This window comes from Nyctibius grandis, chromosome 3 (assembly GCF_013368605.1).
Source record: "Nyctibius grandis isolate bNycGra1 chromosome 3, bNycGra1.pri, whole genome shotgun sequence".
Lineage (NCBI taxonomy): Eukaryota > Metazoa > Chordata > Aves > Nyctibiiformes > Nyctibiidae > Nyctibius > Nyctibius grandis.
The window spans coordinates 150,143-167,905 of NC_090660.1; the positions used below are offsets into that span (position 1 = coordinate 150,143).

Sequence of the window (17,763 nt, forward strand, 5' to 3'; positions counted from 1 at the left end):
AGTGTCCCACGTTGCCAACAGAGATGGAAAATGTTAGAAACAGTGATGTGCATATAAGGGTAGGAGTTGTGGGCCCCTGCGTTACAGCTCTAATCCCCGATCCAGGCGCGCTCTGTGCCTTTGGATGGTTGCTCCACCTCCCTGCCTCAGATATAGCCATCTTTAACAAAACTGTTCATAATGTGCCTGCTTAGAGTGAATTTAGGTGATGTTTGGATTTGTTGTGTCCTGGGGTTATCCATCTTCCCAGTCCTTTTATGGCCCTTTGAAGAGAACTGCTCTGGTCTTAGGGCTTCTCCTTAGTAGGCCTTCTTGTGGTTGTTTCTCTCGCCAGGCTGGGGACGGTGGCCGTGGGTGGCTGTGATCACCTCAGCAGGTTAAATTTTGTTTGACACCTGCAATTGTGCTCTCTCTGTAAAACATCAACAGAGGTGCCCAGTGGCCGGGCAGCTTTCACGAAGCACAGTGCTATTTATTTCAGGAACATTCTCCCTTTCAGTGTTTTTGAGGTTCACCTCTGCCATCTGTGTGGTGTCAGTGTTGTCAGTAGTAATGCACAAATACCTTCTGTAGAGGGGTTAGTGCAGTGGTGCTGTGCTTTGTGGTCTTTTAGGGAAGTCGTGGTAAAGAAGCCTGTAGGTTGCCAGTTCTTTTCCTTTAATATCCTTAATATGTGGTAGAGGTGTTTAATGTGTGCCAAAAGATTCCTGTTTTCGTTTAGTATTTCTCCATAAAATAATAGCTATGGTATTATGAGCCTCTTTCTAGGTGAATGGGTGGAAAAGAGTTTCCCACTTCAGCTGTCATCCTGAATAACAGGAGAGGGAGTACAACAGCCTCCTGCCTTCTCAGTGATTCCAGGGGCCTTGTGCCTGTGGATAAAGCTATCTCTGTGCTGTGCGAGGAGGGCCTGTATCACTGTATAGTCCAGAGTGATAATGAAGCCAGTAATGATCACCCACTGAAGCATTTCTGCAGAATTCAGTCAGTGGGGGATATTGGTGCACCAAAAGCCAGATTTTGGCCTCAGTCCTGCAAAATCAGCACAATCCATGCAGCACGTTCAGAGCATTGGCTGGGCAGAATCAATCATGGCACAGTGGACAGCACAAACGTAAAATTCTTGTCAGGATCAGGCTTAAAGCAGAAAGATCTGTTCTGTAGAGGCTGTCAGGCTAGCTATGTGGATTCTGAAGGTTCAGCATGTGTTTTTCTTCTCTTAGTTTTCTAAACCAAACTAAATCATTCCCACTCCTTAGTGTTCATAACACTTAAACATGCTGTTCATAACATTTGAATATTCCTGTGCTCCCCTTCACGACTACTGTAATGACTGTGTGTGCATTTAGCTTTTGTAATCTTTCTCATCCATCAATCTCTCCAGCCTTGAGGACATTTTTTCTTCACTGAAAATCTTCCACTTTGTAATAAGCGTATAATTGAATACCATTTTTCAGAGGAAATCACTCCAGATTCTCTAGAGATTCTTTTCACCATGGTGCCTCAGTACACACATCTGAGTTGGGTTCGGGGTGGGTTTTTTTTGCTGCTGTATCAGATCACAAATGCCTGTCTAACTTAGTGTCTGCTGTTACATCTTCCAACATTGCTATAAGCCCATTTTTCAAATACTGCAGATTATTTCCCCCATTTAAGGAACATTGTTAACCTGCACAAGTGTCATCCTTGATCACATTTCAGATCTTCCTATGTCCCTCTGTATCATGTCTTTATACTGCCTTGGGCCTGCAGCATCTCTTTAACATCTTCTAGCAAATTTCATGGGTGCACTGTTTTCTCCTAATCCTCATTTTCCAAACTGTGCTGTAATCAATGGGGAGGCTTCCACTGACTATGAGAACTTTGGAACTGTTGTTATATTAAAAACAAGCAAAGAAAACTCCTCCATGTTCTACCTCACCACACATTGCATATTTGCAGTTGTGCACTAAGGCACTCACAATCATCTTTGTTTGGATTCCTCCCTCCTATGTTCAGTTCCATGTGCAAGCTGGATGTCATTAATTGTGGAGAAGTTTATGTAATGCATACTAAACCCCAGATGTGGTCCGTCTGCTGCAGTGGTGAGAATAAATCTGGCAGTGCAGGAGCTTTAAAGCAGAAGTCTGTAGGTGGGACAGACATAGCTGAAGTAGCAGTGAGAGCTGTGTGGATACTGTCACACTGTTAAGTGTATGCAGAACCAAATGTATTGCTAGGCAGGTGCCCATCCCGCTGCAACCTAATGTCTGCTGTGGGTTTTTTAGCCTCTACAAGCTGGTACTGCTGAGCCCCAGCTCAGCTTTTTGCTTTCCTCATTCTGTCAGCCTTTTCAGCAGCAGATTTGTGATTACTGGAGAGAAGTAGATGAGTGAGGGGTTGTGCTGGAGCACAGATCCCAAACACCTCAAGGATACCATAGAAGAATAGGCCCTGTTGCCACCAGCTCCGCTTTTAGCCAGAGGCTCAACTGTTGCAGGGAAGGAGAGAGAAGTTCCTCAAGTGACAGAACTCAGACTCTCAGGGTGGTTAGCTCAAGTGGAAGGAGGGCAGGACAGCGAGGAAGGACTGGATCCACAGTTCATCCAGAGCCTTCTGAAAATCCACAGGCATATCGGCCCCAAGATTTAATAGGGTCTCTGTAATTGGCAGTCGTCTTTGCTTTTTTAATTGGTATCAGTGTCACAAAAGATCAGAATGATATCTCCCAGCAGTAATCTGGAGATTGCTGGAGTGGTAAAGAATGATGTCCTATAGGGCTCTGAAAGTAAGCTAGATGTTCAAAGGCAAAAGTGTTTTGCTGAAAGTTGTAACTCCTTGATTTTGGGAGTGGATGACGGGTGTCCTTTGGGTTTTATGCGTACTTCTTTCTGCTTCAGATTAGGTGGTTCAGGTTTTAAACCTATCACGCCTACTTTTCCCTGTGGAGCAGTGTTACTTAGGACAGTGTCTTCTGCACTCAGTGACAAGAATTGTTGCAACTTTGCCAACTTCTATCCCTGTTTCCTTACAGTTTATGCTCTTTTATCTCCCTACTTTCCTTTGGTTTTTCTCTTGCCGTGTCTTCCTCTCACTGCTGTTCTCCACTCATTGTTCACATTTACTCTCCTCCAATTTACTTTTCTTTAACTGGGTAGGGGATTCATTTTTGTGGGGCGAAAGTGGAACCATTCGTGTACTTGAAACCAAGCACATGCGTAGCTCTTAGGTCAAGGACTGAGCTTTCAGCATGAAGGAAGGATTAGGCCCTTGTTTTCCAGAGCTCTTCTCCCTAAGAAGCTACAGAAGGAGGGATGCTAACTGTAAATTGCAGTACATTCATTGTCTGCAGCAGAAATTGGCAAATGAATTAACAGTGAAGTTTCAATCCACGTTAAAGCTGGATCTGTAGCTGCTGAGGTCAGTGGAAATGTTCTTATCGACTCCTATAATGATAGCCATTATTTGTGACTTTTTACACAGATATCACAGTAAAAAAAAATAAGAAATTGTTATCTGCATCTTCTGCATACATTTCTGTTTAATAGCTCCTCTCCTGCAGAATGGTGACCACTTGTATTGTACAACTCTTTGGAAGCACGGCTTCAAAGGGCTAGGTTTTGTAATGCTAAAGGATGGCCTGACACAAGCTGCACTTGTGAGTTGTAGAGGCTGTTGTCATCGTTTTGTGTTCTTCTTCAAGTGATAAATTGGGTGGTAAAAGAAGAAACATCAGAAACTGGAAGCTTATCCATGGCTTATACTTGTATTATCTTGCAAAATAATTTTATTTTATTGATATTCTATGCTTCATAATGTCACTTTCCTGCAGCTTTCCATGCAAATTGCAAAACAGAACAACCAGAGCTTGGCCTCTTTGTACAGAAAATGATTTTTAAAAGCATTTTTCTATCTATCTTCATATGTCATTATAGTATAGATGTATATATTGACCAAAAGCACTTTTAAATTTCAAGCTAAAGCAAATCTGTTCAGCTAACAACTATAAGTCCTTCTGTAATGTCAGGAGTACAGCATTTCTTATTCATAAGGGATCAAGACATGAAATGTACCTTCTATTTTTATGCCATAATCGCATTAAGTTTATAGAAAGCAAGTGTTGTAATATGTAGTGCTAAATCAAATTAGTGATGGATAAGAGACTGGAATAGTGTATCGAGTTCAGGTACCTGTGTGACATTGTGTTCCTGTCTCGTATTAATTACTTGCTGCTTTGAAGGTAGCCCAGGTTATTCTAAATTTTGTAGCTGTTATTTTTGGAGAATGTGGGAAGATAGGCTGATCATATATATGAGCAAAATACTGTTTGAGAAAGGGGAGTAGGTTTTTCATTTCTACCTCTTGGATAAAACCAAGCTGACCAAAAGGATCACTCGGCTATTTGTAACTTGAACTCTGTTAGTGTTTCTGAGGCAGATGTATTGACTATCTGCTTGCTGCTCGGTGGGAATTTCAGGCAAGCTTTCAAGTACCGAGGTCCTGTCTGGTTAGTGTAGGCTGCTGACAGCACTTGAAGTCACTGTTATGTTTTTTACAGATCTTTTTGAGGGATGCCCTTTATCAACATTTTCATTAACTCCTCTGAAGAGCAGTGTGGTTTTTTGTCAATTGGCTATTCTCTTTCATCTGGAAGATCGCTTTCTTTGGCCGTGGTTCTTTATCTCTCTATATATAGTGTTTGTGAGGTGTGTTGGGATCGCTCAGCATGGAAGTGACAGCGCAGAATATTTTTAGCAGTAAAAGGCTGTGTTGGGAGGTGCCTGGTTCAGTGAGGACGATCAGTCCGTCAGAATTGCTGCTGGTTCCCAAAGCCCTTGGCTAATGTTTGCCTCTAGCGTGCCTTGGTCCCTCTGGCTGCTGCTCAGGCCCCGCCTGCCTGGCGCCTGGTCATGTATCACCTTCCCTGTTTCCTCTAGGGATCGTGTGAGATGCGGGAGGTCTGGCTGCTGCTGCTCCTGTCCCAGGGCAGATTTGAAGCTCTGCAGCCACCTTCCTTCTCGCCAGCAAGAGGCAGCCAGCATCTCTGTGTGCCCCAGAGCAGGGGAGGCACAGGGCAATGTCTGCTGGCTCCCCGTCTCCAGCTCCAGGACGAGCTGATGACGTTCAAAGGGCAGCACATCCCGAATACTTCCTCATTTGACCCCTTCCTTAATTAGTTAGCTTTTTACCATCCAGGGAAATAAAGCTGCAGATCTGAGAGCAATCCCTAAGTGTTTGATTTTTGGCCAAGTGGGGCCAAATTCAGGCTCTGCGGTGTATTGCCAGCTAAGCAGAGAGCTAGCTTAAAGGTTAATCTCATTTCAAAAATAGAGGGAGGGAGATGCATTACAATGCTTCATTGGAAAAATGTCAAAAGCCATTAGCTGCTGGCTGAAATATATGAAAGGGAGCAGCATTAACACTGCTCTTCATTTTGTGTGGAGGTGAAATGAAGCATTTCACCATTTACCTCTGGGAATTAAGATGCAACATGTTTTTAAGGTCAGTTCCTTTGTTATAGGGATTGTCAGTAGAAATGTGAAATAAAATTAGTTTTCATTTGCACATACTCTCTCTTTAACGGATCGTATCATCTGTTACCTCTGTGGTGCACTCAACAGCTGTGTATTTCACATGCACAATTTTCTTTGTCAATGTGCTACACACATAATGTCCATTTTCAGGGAATAGCATGCCTGGAATAGCATCACCTGCCAACTAAAACAGGTCGATCAGGCCATACATTCCAACCTCCTGACCAGTTTCATCTACTGCTATTTTTAACTTCCCAGGGGATATGTCTGTCTTATCTTTCACCTTCCAAAAATACATACTTTCAAAAACTGAAAGAGAAAGACTTCCCTTTTGGACCTGCATGTGTTTTTCTAGAGCTAAAATTTATCTGGCTTAAAAAGCCCAACTAATGTAAATTTCTGCTGGACTAAAAATAAGTTTTATTTCTTTGGAAGGAGAGAAGGACCTAGCTTTTCAAGAGAGACAGACAGGGCTTACATCTGGCTGTGAGAGGATCTGCGTACTAGATTTCTAAATCATGACATTTGTAAATATGTTTTATTTACAAAAATGTGTTTGTACTTAAAGGCTCCACTGCTCCTACTTGAGGTGACCTGCATGTTGCAGAGCTCCGTAAACTCGTGTTAAAATATCCTTTCTACTGCCTGAGCCTGTATTTCATCAGTGGCCTCTGTCCATAAACCGTGCGCATGAATAGCTCCGTGTGTGTATCTCTCCCCTGATGTGCTTTGGGACCTGACCTTTTGCTCTGGGTGCTGTCCTTCCCGCCCTGTCTCTCACCTCCGCGGCAGGAGGCAGCGTGCAGATGCCACTCAGTCGGAGCAGCTTGTTCCACCTTTCCCGTGGTCTCGCCCATCAGTTGTAACCATAGACCAACTTGCTTAGCCCTTCCCTTCAGGGGTCTTCTACCGTGGACGTGCAGATGGAGAGTGGTCCTGTTTCTCAGCCTGGTTTTTCAGGCTTCTTGCGTGTTTCCAACAAAAAGGAGGCAAGAGCTTTCTGCAGCTATCCCCACTGGCTCAGCTCGCAATAGGAATGTGATTTTGTTTGGGTATGGGCATATGTCGACACCTCTGTCAAACTGGAGAGATGGCGTGACGCAGAGTTCACGCTGCCTTTGTGCCAGCTGCGGGAAGCAGACAACAGCCGATGCGGTGGAAGTGCCAGCTGGCCCCCATAGATACTATGTGTGAACACAGCGTTTTAAATCTGGTTCTGGGATCCCTTGTGCCACTAAACTCTGTCCTAAAATGTCTGCGACTTCTTAAGCAAGGCCATCCAGTCTAGCTCAGCTAAGCCTCCTTAAGCAAGCAAGGTATTTTATAAACAGTATATCTTGAGGAACAGTAATTACCCATACATCTTAATAACATGGCAGGCCATAACATGGACCATCTCCAGCAGCTTACAGAGACTAAATATGACAAATAAACGTCACGAGTGGTGAAGGCGGAGAGGAGCATGGCTGAGCTGAGGGATGCTTTCTGTGCCCTGTCAGGATGAGGGGCTGGGCAGTGTTCCCAGGCTCCAGCTCAGTGCAATGTTTCAGTATATGCTGACCTTTAAGTATAAAGTGTTTTCCCTGCCAAAGCAAAAGGGACAGTTCATAGGTTTAAATCTCCTTGTGTGTATGTAAGTGTTCCCACTTCCACAGAATGATGTGGGTAATTCTGGATAATCTGTATCCAGGATGGTCCTTTACTGAAGGTAGTCATTAGTCAGCTAAAGCTCTGAGAGCAACAGTGTATACTTATCTGCCCTTTTTTAATATATAATTTGGCATTTAAAAGAAGGCACAACCAGCTATAAAGTACAGAGGAAGAACAGAAATCATACTGAAGGGTTACTGCAGAGATATACTATGTGAATATGCTGAAAGATTTCCACTTCAATACAGAGCATGAAACACAAATAGTGAAATAATTACTGACAATTAAAAAGTCACCGAAGGGAGAATGTATTGCAGATACCTTTATTGCCATTTATAATTATCCATTGCAATCATTAATGACCTCTTTAAAAGGATTTCTGTTGTGAATCCCTCAAGAGAGTGGCACCAAAGAGTTCAGTGTTGGTAGCCCGCTTACCTTTCTCCTTTGTGAGCACAACTGTGCAAAACCAACTGGGCAACACTGGCATCTGCTTGCCGCTTTATTCTTTCAGTGAAAGCATAGTTTCCTTCGATTTAGAAGTCTACTGTGTTTAACATTCATATATATATATATATATATATATGTTCGTCTTTAGTTCCTTGGCTCTGTCCATTGAGCTGCCTCTTCGCTCCGCAGCTGGTCGCACCATTGAGTGCTTTACAGTGTTGAAATTGATGTATTTTAATCTTGGATTGAGTGGTTCACATTTTTCCTCAGCTTTTAAGGCGACTAATAATTAATATAATTGTCTTCAGAACTGAACCTCAGCACCCACCTAGGATTGTTTCCCTAGCAAGGTTGAGTCAGTTAAAGTGCATTTGTACAGATCTCTGTTTAAATTAAAACTGTCCTCATTGCTGAGAGGAGAAATCCAGGCGCTTGCTGGCTGGTCTTGTAGGTAGAGGTCGCAGCCTTTCGCTTTGGCAGGGCACAGGTGTGAAATCCATTTCACCCGCCTGAAGCCAGAGCGATGAGGCCGCAGCTGGGCCCCTCCCGGGTCGCTGCCTCAGCCGCTGGAGCCTGCGGCCATTTTGGGCTCCCTCAGGCTGCTGGCCACGAGCCCTGCTGCACTCTGCGAGGCTATCAATATCTCCGTGTGTCTGTTTTATTTTTGCTGCAATGTTTGTCTTTAGTGAAGATCAAAACGGTAAGTGCTGGCTTGAAATGGTGGCAATATGTGTGTTTTTGTTTGCTTGAAAGCCCGGTGTAAGCCAGTAAGATGGCGGGCGTGGCCCTGCGGCTGCGGCACGGCCTCACGGGCTGGTTTTTAAGCTGTTGGATAAAAGAGGGTCAAGAACCAGGCCCTTGCCTGGAGGCCAGGATGTGTTTGCTCACATCTGCACTGTGTGGGACTTGCAGATTGGTCTGGAAAAGAGCTTGTTGAAGCAGTCTAAAATGAAACTTGGAAGCAGACTAAATATTTATTCCTGTGGCCCACCAGAAGGCCGCTCCTCAGGTTCTCTACCCGCCCGCCTTTTATTTACACGCAGCCCTGTGCGTGCAGGGCGGTTGCTTCCTCAGCCTTGGTTGTCAGCAACATTTTAGAGATTATTTATTTTTATAGATTACGTCTCTGAAGATCAGTTTGGTAGTCTGGCAGCTGCTAGGTGTCTCAAAACACTGTGAGGGGACGGCGTTTTGTTGTCAGTCGTGTGGTTTTGGTGGCCGAGAGCTGTGAAGGCACTCGGTGAGGGGGATTCTTCAAAAATAAATATCCTTTGCTGCACGATATAACCACATCTGTTGTGATATAAGTGAGTGTAGTACAGATGCCTACACATAACTATTTTCTGTAGGTTTTTAAGGGAAGAGTTGGTGCAAAGCGGGGTTATTTTTTGCTACTATTCTCTCTTACAGCTAGATAATTATGGTTTAATTAGGTAGGGGTTCATCCATGCTAAGCTAGATGATTTCATTTTTGAGAATTTTGTAGGGATATATTTTTTTAGATTACATTTTGGGAAAAGCTGTGATTTTTAAGAAGAGCAGCACTTTTAAAAAACATAAATGAGTGAAAAAGCTAATTTCTCAACATGTGGTGCCAAGCTGTCTAGCGGCTCTAGTATGTTCTGTCAAGCCAAAGGTGTATTTTTAGCCTGACTCTCTGCTATGCATGTTTTTGTGACAGGCGCTTGTTGAGACTGTTTTCTTTGTTTATAGATGAGGTCTTGTCCGAAAACTTTTTGGACTACAAGAACCGTGGCGTCAATGGCTCTCACCGTGGTCAGATTATCTGGAAGATTGATGCCAGCTCTTACTTTGTGGAGCGTAAGTATTTTTCCAGTCCTGCTAAGGTATAATTCAGTCACTGGGGAAAGATAATTGAACTGCTTAAGTTGTTCTAATGATGTTTTTATGCCCAATATGTCCTTTAGGAAAGGCCAAAAACGTTACCAAAATCTTTGAATGTATTGAGAGCACTGAAACATTTTATGGAGTAGAAAAGCACAGTTTCTGCAAGCAAATAAATTTTGTGGACATTGACTTATTAACATATTTTTAATACAGTTATGAATAAGCATTTTAATCCATTTGCTGTTATTTGGACTGTATCATTAGTAATGAGCTGCATTAACTTTAATATGGTGTTAAGGAAAAGAAACTTGGGGGCATAATCTCACTCCAGGAAGATTCACCCTGACTTTTAATTGGAAAACTTCACAGTGCATCTGGCATCCACCAGATTCAGGTGGATTCAGAGGGATAAAGGGTCGAGTTCTGATCATCATGTAGACTGATAAAAGTATAACAATATGTAGTTGCAGCAAGGTACACTGATTTCAAATTAATTGTTCCTCATTATATTCATATATTACCCAGGCCGTCTGATGCAATGCAGTGTAACTCTTTTCCACCCCATTAGCAATTAAAATACAGAAACACTGAATGTACTTCTGCAAAGTACTGTGTACCTTGTACAGCAAGTTAACATTTCCAGGCTTGTCTGTCCCAAATCCCTGACCAAAGTGAATCTGACCATTCGAGGCCTTCCTCTTTTCTAAGAGTTACGATGTGCTAGTGTGAATGGAATTCATGGTCATCTTTGGAGAACAGAAGGAGGGTACTCACAAGACTAGACTGAGATCTATAGTAAAACCTTTGTGGTGAAAGAGCTATATGTATCCATAAGGAGGAGTTAAGCATGAAGAAGCCTAGCATGCAGCAATGTCAGTGTTTTCCATTTTGCTGAATGTTTCCAATGATCTACCTTAGCCTGCTGTGCAAAATTCAGGAGTTTTGTAAGAGCATCTATAAATTGCATGAGAGTCAGGTATATCTGTTTAAGACTGAATTTGAGAGCAATCAAGGGAATCTGTGATATAACCTAAATTCTAAAGGATTTGGAAAGGATATGAGTTATTCTTGATTAGATTAATCTATGACTTTGACCTTAAGTATCTGGTATCAGCAAGGGTGCTGCATGCAGACATTTTACAGATACTCAGTCCTAGAAATGGCTTATCTCTTTGCAGTGTGTAGCATTGCTGATGGTCTGTAATTCCTACTGGTAAGTTAAATTTAGAATGTTGTTCTAAAGAATTAAGGGAGCTGCTGAAATGTCTACAGGACATACATATCCTGTGTTTTGAAAAATGCATTTATGGGAAATTGATTAATGTATAAGAACACTGGTTTTAGTTATCCTGGTTTTGGGGCAGGAATACGTTACAGAACCTAACCTTTAAAGCAGACTCTAACTTGCAGCTGCTTCTTTGAGCTGTAGTTATTAATCTGTGAGACAGATCATGCTTTTGTTTAGCTGTTAAAGAAGTGGGAGGAGATATAAAATCCCAGAACTGGGTTTTGAAGAGGCCTTAGTACCTTGGTTTATTGAGGAAGAGTGGAAGTGGGACTGGGCTGCTGGTAGCTTTCCTGCCTAATCCACAACAGAAAAGAAAGAGACAATGTGAGAAATGCTTAGGAGAAAGCCTTTTCAGGTGGACCACATTTCATTAAGGGCTCAACTGCATGATGAATTATGTCAGCTTAACAAGTTGCCCCCATTAGCTGAGACATAGTAGCTGTTGTTAATTGATTGTATGTACATGCTTCACTTGCTCTAACTGTAAAAAAAATGCAACTTAGCATAACCATCCTTCACTGATGCTTAAAACTGAGTCGTACTACACTGTAGTTGGGCAGCCCACGCTTGATGAGTTGCTTCCTCTTGGTAATTTGTTATGCTGCCATCATGAGGTTGTGAATCTCAGCCCTGAGATTATGTACCGGTGCACTCACCAAGGACAAATCATGGCCCTGTGCAGAATTAAACCAGGAGAAAATGAAGTAGGCAGTAGTAAATAACAGCACGTGCGGATGCTCTTAGAGGCACTTGACTATTGAAAGTTAAAGCAGTGAAAAATGTTGATGTATGTGAATTTTATATATCTAAAGGCATATTTGAGGGTTCCTGCTCGTTGTTGAGACTTACATATGAAAGCACACAGCTTTGCAGTTGATCAAATGTTATGTTAAGGACTGCAGTGTCTGAAAACCTCATGTATCCAAAGAGTACGGTGTAAATCACCTTCCTTCAGACTTGCAGTTTTTGGGCAGAGATCGTATCTTCCTTTTATGTTGCATTGCACACGATACGGTGCCATTTGCAGGAATTGGAAAGATGCTAGTCATCAAAATCAAACTCACCTAAGAAATCTATTTTCTTTTTCTTGCCATTCGCTACAGAACTGAGAGAACCTGGAGGACAGGGCAAGGGCATGTTCAGAGGTAACATGGTGTAAGAATTGCCATGTTGGTCCAAAGTTAACCTGACCTCATGTCCTGTCTCCAAAAATGGCCAATAGGCCAGACTTGAGGAGGGTGTAAAGGTAAACTAGTGTGGGTCTTCTAGCTGGACTGTTCTTAGCTTCTGTTAGTCTGTAGCTCAGGCACTTCCTGAGGTAGGTAGTATTTTTATTTAGTGGTTGTCAAGGCATGTAGTAGGTAGCTAAGATGTGGTAATTGATTTTCAAGGTATCCATGTTGTTTTTCTATGCATCGTGTTATACTTCCCTTAACTTGCCATTCATTGGAGTCTTGCTGATTGTAGCGTTAATTCTCTATAAAAGAGAGCAGCTCGCTTGCGAAGGCAGCCCTAATCTCTGCTTTTGCTTTTCCTCTGTCTGTACCTTGGTATCTGTTCACCACATGAGTCAATATTGGCAATTTATCAACCAAATAGTGCTTCAGAAAATGTTATGGTGTACACTGCAGAGTTTGGCCCATCGTAGCTGGCAGGAGCCACAATAAAAGGGAAATCACAGTATGGCCAAATAAAGAACCAGCCTTACACAGAGAATTTAAAGTTCCCAAGAACTTAAGGCACCTCATGCAGACTGGTTTGATTCCTGTCCTTGAAATGTGTAAAGGTTTAACATTTTTGTGGTGCTATTGTGTGAGGTAAAACAGGCTTATTATTGGGGGACCGTGGGGATCGTCCTGTCCAATCTCAGAAGTAGAAGTTTTTCTTTTGCTAACACTTAGGCTTTAGGACTCCCCATGGAGTGTTTTTGTACAATATTTAAGGAAATTACCCTTCTGCTGTGACCAGCCTGGCTCTTGACGTGAGAACTGAAAAAGACATTTTGGAACCTTTCTTTTTCAATTGAAGAGCTATACGACGGAACTTGAAAAACCAAAGATATTAAAGATTGGCTGATTTGTAACAGTGAAATTCCCATTAATATGAAAAAAGAAGCATTAGGAATGAGGTCAAGTAAACAGAGAGTTGTTACTCATTTTCTATATTTTGAATCTGGAGGCATATATAATATATTTGGGAGTGTTTTGTTCAAAAGCCTTAACATTCCCCAATTAGTTATCTTTTCTTTCCTGCATTTTTGAAAATTAACAAACAAGTGAAATATGACACTATGTAATCTGTAGTCATTAGACATAAAACTGTGATTTAGGTACTTAACAGAAAACTGACATCTAATTGCTGTAGATAGTAATTTGCATGCAATGCTCTGGGAATTGGAATAGGAGCGAGTAAAGGCAAAAGGGGCTGGAAGTTTTTGTCGTGGTGGCAGATTATCACAGCAGACATCTTCTGTTGGACGCAGTCATAATGATAATTACTGGCAAAAACCATCGACCTGGAGGACCACATTAGACAGAAATTGTGCACGTGCAGCTGCTGTGGGCAGAAGAAACTGGCAGTATGGTGAGGGATTTGTAGAAGTGCATCAGGAGTGGAGAACACAAAGGAAAACACGGCAAGAAATTGAAACCATTTTTTGTGTTAAGTGCACTTGTACTTCTAGAAAACTGAAACTCTGCAAGTTCAGATGCTTCTCGGGTGTTTAAACTATGCTTTCACAGTGTTCTCAGGGGGTGGCACGGTCTGAGTCATTAAGGGTTACTGTTTCAGGTATAATTAAAATGCCACAAGGTTAAGAAAGTGCTTTTTGTGTGGTAGGTCAATGACAATGCAAAATAGCTCTTGCTTTTTGGAACATGCTTGTATGTTTTGGGGGTATTTGGGCAAAATACATGTTGCTTTTGAATTTGATAGCCTGGTTTAAGACCATCTAGAGAGCCCTATCACAAAGATAATGTCTTAACACGTACTTAGACAGCATTTTCAGATACCATAACCGTTTACAGTTTGTGTTTGTTTTATAGTGATATACTTTTTCACCTTGAAAAGGACTAGTATCTTTCCCAGAGGAAGGTATGCCTTTCCACTTTGCATATCACAAACTTGCCACATAATGTTGTCAGACAGATACGTAATTGGTGTGAGCCAGAGAGGGAATTGCATCCAAATTACAGCACGAATGCCGGCAGAGCAGAACTCCTCTCCTGTTAATACCCAGCAGACAAAAAGCCTGAACAGCTGCAGAGGCGATGTTGCACTACATCTGCAGAAGTCTGGCAGTTTGGGTTTTGATGACAGCCAGTGATAAACAGTAACCATCCCTGTAACCATTAAATGGTTGGGGTTTGGGGAGAAGGAGGAGGGAAGGAAGGCTGAATGCCACTAAGGATGATTTATGCTTTGTGTTAAGGCTCGGAGGGCACTGCAGTGAAAGAACCAGCATATCATTGGCTTTCCAGGAAAGTAAACATGCCCTGCTTCACTGCGATTGCTGGCACGCTTTTTTGGCTTATTCAGCAATACAGAGAGTGTGCGAGAGAGCATCTCACTGAGGTGCAATGCAGCATCGTCCTGTAAGCACAGTGTCAAGCTAGCGTATCCTTAAAATGGTGAGAGAAGTTTTGACACTATTCAAAACCGTACTGAAAAATAGCCAGGTACCTGGGGACCTCCGCTAATCTACTGGCCTTTCTGTAGATTGTTTTGCTACCTGGCAACTAAGGAAACTATTTCCAAGTGTAACCAGTCATCTGTGTGGCACTTTTATGTGGAAGCTTATGCAGCAATTGTTTGTTTAAATTTGTTGCTGTTGTTGTTGCTGCATGTTTATCGATAGCAAAGATGGATGATAGGCGTTGCGGAGAGCAGAAACTGCACTTATTTATTCCTATTGACTAGCGGGGAAATAATGGTAAAAAAAAGCATGCAACTAAAATCAGAGGGAGGTCCTGGTACGTCTGCAGGTAGAAGGCGTATGTTCTAGGTCATGGTCAGTATATGCCATATATGTGTGTGCTTACAGAATATGTACAGAGACGTCCCCAGAACTGACAAACAATCAGCCCTTTTATCTGGGGCTCTCTCTGGAAAACATATCATTTGCATTGCTTTAGGAAGGAGAGATAAAGGCCACTTTCAAAGTACGAATAATTGAAGGATGTTGTAGCCTCAGATGTTTGCAAATAAATGAAGCACAGCCACGTCAACGAAAGCTCTAATGAAGCTGGAGTATTTGCAGAGTTTTCCTTTTTCTGGACAGGCTGTTGACAAGTCCAGCCCACTAACATAATTTCCTGTCTCCATTTTCATTACCCCAATGTCTCTCAAATCACATGCGCTTCACTTTATGAAAGAGTGCTTGAGGGGAGAAAATAGAGGTAAGGCTGGTGAAGTCCATCCTGCTGTACCTTTGAGAAATTAGGATATGCTGCATGACTTTAACCTTCAGAAGTCCACAGACGGGAAAAACTGGAGCAACACAGAAGTATCTTCAACAGTGTGAAGGCTATTTAGCAGAATGGTTAAAGGTGTCAGAGAAAAAAGAGATATGAAGCAATGAGAGGCTTGTGCCCCAAAAGGTGCATCTGCTGCTTGTCTCTCTCCCAGGGAAGAAATACCATAGTTTTGAGGTTCCTTCTCTTCATCTCCTTGCGTGTGTAGTAGTCCTGTTGATGCTTTTTGGTTATCTTTCACCCTATGCACAATTTTTAAATTCCTCCTCCTTTTCTCCTCCTTTTCCTCAGCTTGGTACCCTCGTAGTAGTTTAATATTCATATTGGAGCCAGGCTTAGCTTTGGGAAGAGGATCACAGTCTGAGCCTGGATGAAGGCGTTTTCATGTTCAGGGCTGTTGGGGCTCCTCAAGAACCCTTTGCTTTGGGTCCTTTGATCAGCCCTTTAATCTTTGTCATTGTTAGATTTCCTGTTAGTTTTCCTCTAACAGAGTCTTTCTGTGCCGGGATTGTAGGTAACAACATATAAACGGACACATAGGTCAGTCCACACAGGACATTAGACAGCTATTTCTCAGCGTCCTGCATGGTTGCACTGTGGTAGCTTAACTGAGAGACTTAGCTGCAAATCAGATTTTTCTCTTTCCCTCCCTTTCCACAACTTGTTTTGACACTTTGACATATTTTGTTTGTACTGTGGAGATCAGGGCTGTTTGTTTATTTGTTCCCACACAGGGAAGAACATGCTTGTGTTGCAGCATGTGTGCTTGGTGACACCATGCTGGGACAGCCTGGCTGGTCCCCACGCTACCTGCTCTCCACTTTTCACGGCAGTGCTTAAAGAAATTGCAAAATTGGTGTAGTGCTGTAGTAACTTGTCCTGCTTCTGGAACAGTCCATATATGATGCAGGAAGCCTTTTGATAATTGTTTTTTCTCACTAACTAGCTGGTAAATTTAGCTCTGTCCATCATTTTACTCCTGGTCCAAGGTTTCCTGCTATAGGACTCCCAGATGTCAAGAACATAATTTATATCCAGAATAGACTTACTCAGAGAGCAGGACGTCAGCAAGGATGAGTTACTGTCTCCCTGCAGGGTTCAAACACTTTTGCCCAGCAGAACCATCTTTCTGCAAGTTCTTTGATATAGGTAATAGGATCTTGAGAGCCTCAGACGAATAGTGCTTGATACTTCCAGGCTACTCTCCAACCCTTTCAATACTTTAGATGTTCCCTTTACCCCATTAGTAGCAGGTATAATTTCCTCCCATATCTCAGTGCTAATACCTTTATATAAATAAGTAAATAAAACCAGCCTTGAAATAGATACTTTTGCTGTAATTGTTTATTAATAAAATTTCCATAATGATGCTTCTTTCTGTCCTTCCCCTTTCATTAAATTATCTATGCTAATTTCATTATGTGTTCTCTCTTTAAAAGTTACCATGCCTGGGGATTTTTTTCCAAGTCTCCTTTACCAAAAGCAGCTGCTACAGTGAGACCTCACAGGAGCAGACAGCAGTGTTTATTGCAGACCCTTCCCTTGGCAGTAGAGCCTGTGTGCCTGGCAGATGCTCCTTCACTTCTGAGGTGGTAGGAGGCAAAGATGTGGGGAGGTGATGTGTTTACGTACCTGGGGTGAGCTGTCACAGCTCACTTGTAGCTCTAGACTCCTTCCTGACAGTAAGTGCTACAGGTCTGATTGCTTCTTGCTTCGGGGCCATTTTAAGGCAGCAATCTGTGATTAGACTGCGTATACTGGTAATCTTGCTTCCTTTTAGTGGCCCCTTCACACTATGAGAAAGATATGAAATGAGATTGTTAGTAATCGTGGGTTGTCTGGTCCAGCTGCCGGCTCAAGGCAGTTGACCCTGTCTAGTCAAGGTTTGACTGTCTTCAAGGATGGAATTTCCTTCTGCGCAACCTGTTCTGGTGTTTGATTACCCTCATTGTCATTTTTGTTTGCTTAAAACTAATCAGAAAATAATAATAATGATATAACCTAAATGTAAATACATCTCAGGCCGCAGATATAAAAGTGGAACAAATCTTATTTCACTTTCAAAGATAGTCTTTCTCTGTGCCTCTCAGTTTTATTTTTTTCCTGACCCATTTTTTTTGCATGGCTGGGATACCCTGCAAGTTTGATAATGACTTCTATTCATTGGAAGATCCAAAAAGAAATGTTAAAAATAACTTTTTTTAAAAAATATCAGGGGAAAAGTAGTTATCTTATAAATAAAATGCACAGAGATATCAGGAATGGATTTTTTTTTAAAGAAAATAATTTACACCACAAGAAACAAAATCGATTTTGGTTATGAAGTGCATTGCTGCTGTGTTGCAAGCATGAGGTGTAGCGGGGGTTAGAAATAAGATGAGCAGTGCACATTTATCAGAATTAAAGCTGTGGTGGTTGTAAGTTGCCAGCAGTGTTCTCCCAGCCAGAGACTTCTGGGTGGCAGAAGTACAAAGCCCTCAGAGTAGAGAGTGCAAACACAAAGGGGAAAAAGCACTCGGAATAAATGTGTGATCTTTTTGTG

General features: G+C 42.2%; 1 protein-coding gene across 5 annotated transcripts in view; it reads left to right on the forward strand.

Moving 5' to 3' along the window:
- HECW1 (HECT, C2 and WW domain containing E3 ubiquitin protein ligase 1) overlaps positions 1–17,763 on the forward strand; it is a 257,027-nt gene that overhangs the window by 121,373 nt on the left and 117,891 nt on the right. For 4 of the 5 annotated variants that reach the window (XM_068396194.1, XM_068396192.1, XM_068396195.1 and 1 more), the window contains one exon: positions 9,327–9,434. In XM_068396194.1, coding sequence (XP_068252295.1) covers positions 9,327–9,434 — 108 coding nt within the window. Of the gene's footprint in view, positions 1–8,257; positions 8,314–9,326; positions 9,435–17,763 lie in introns of those variants that run through there. The other variant, XM_068396196.1, reaches the window with a different exon arrangement.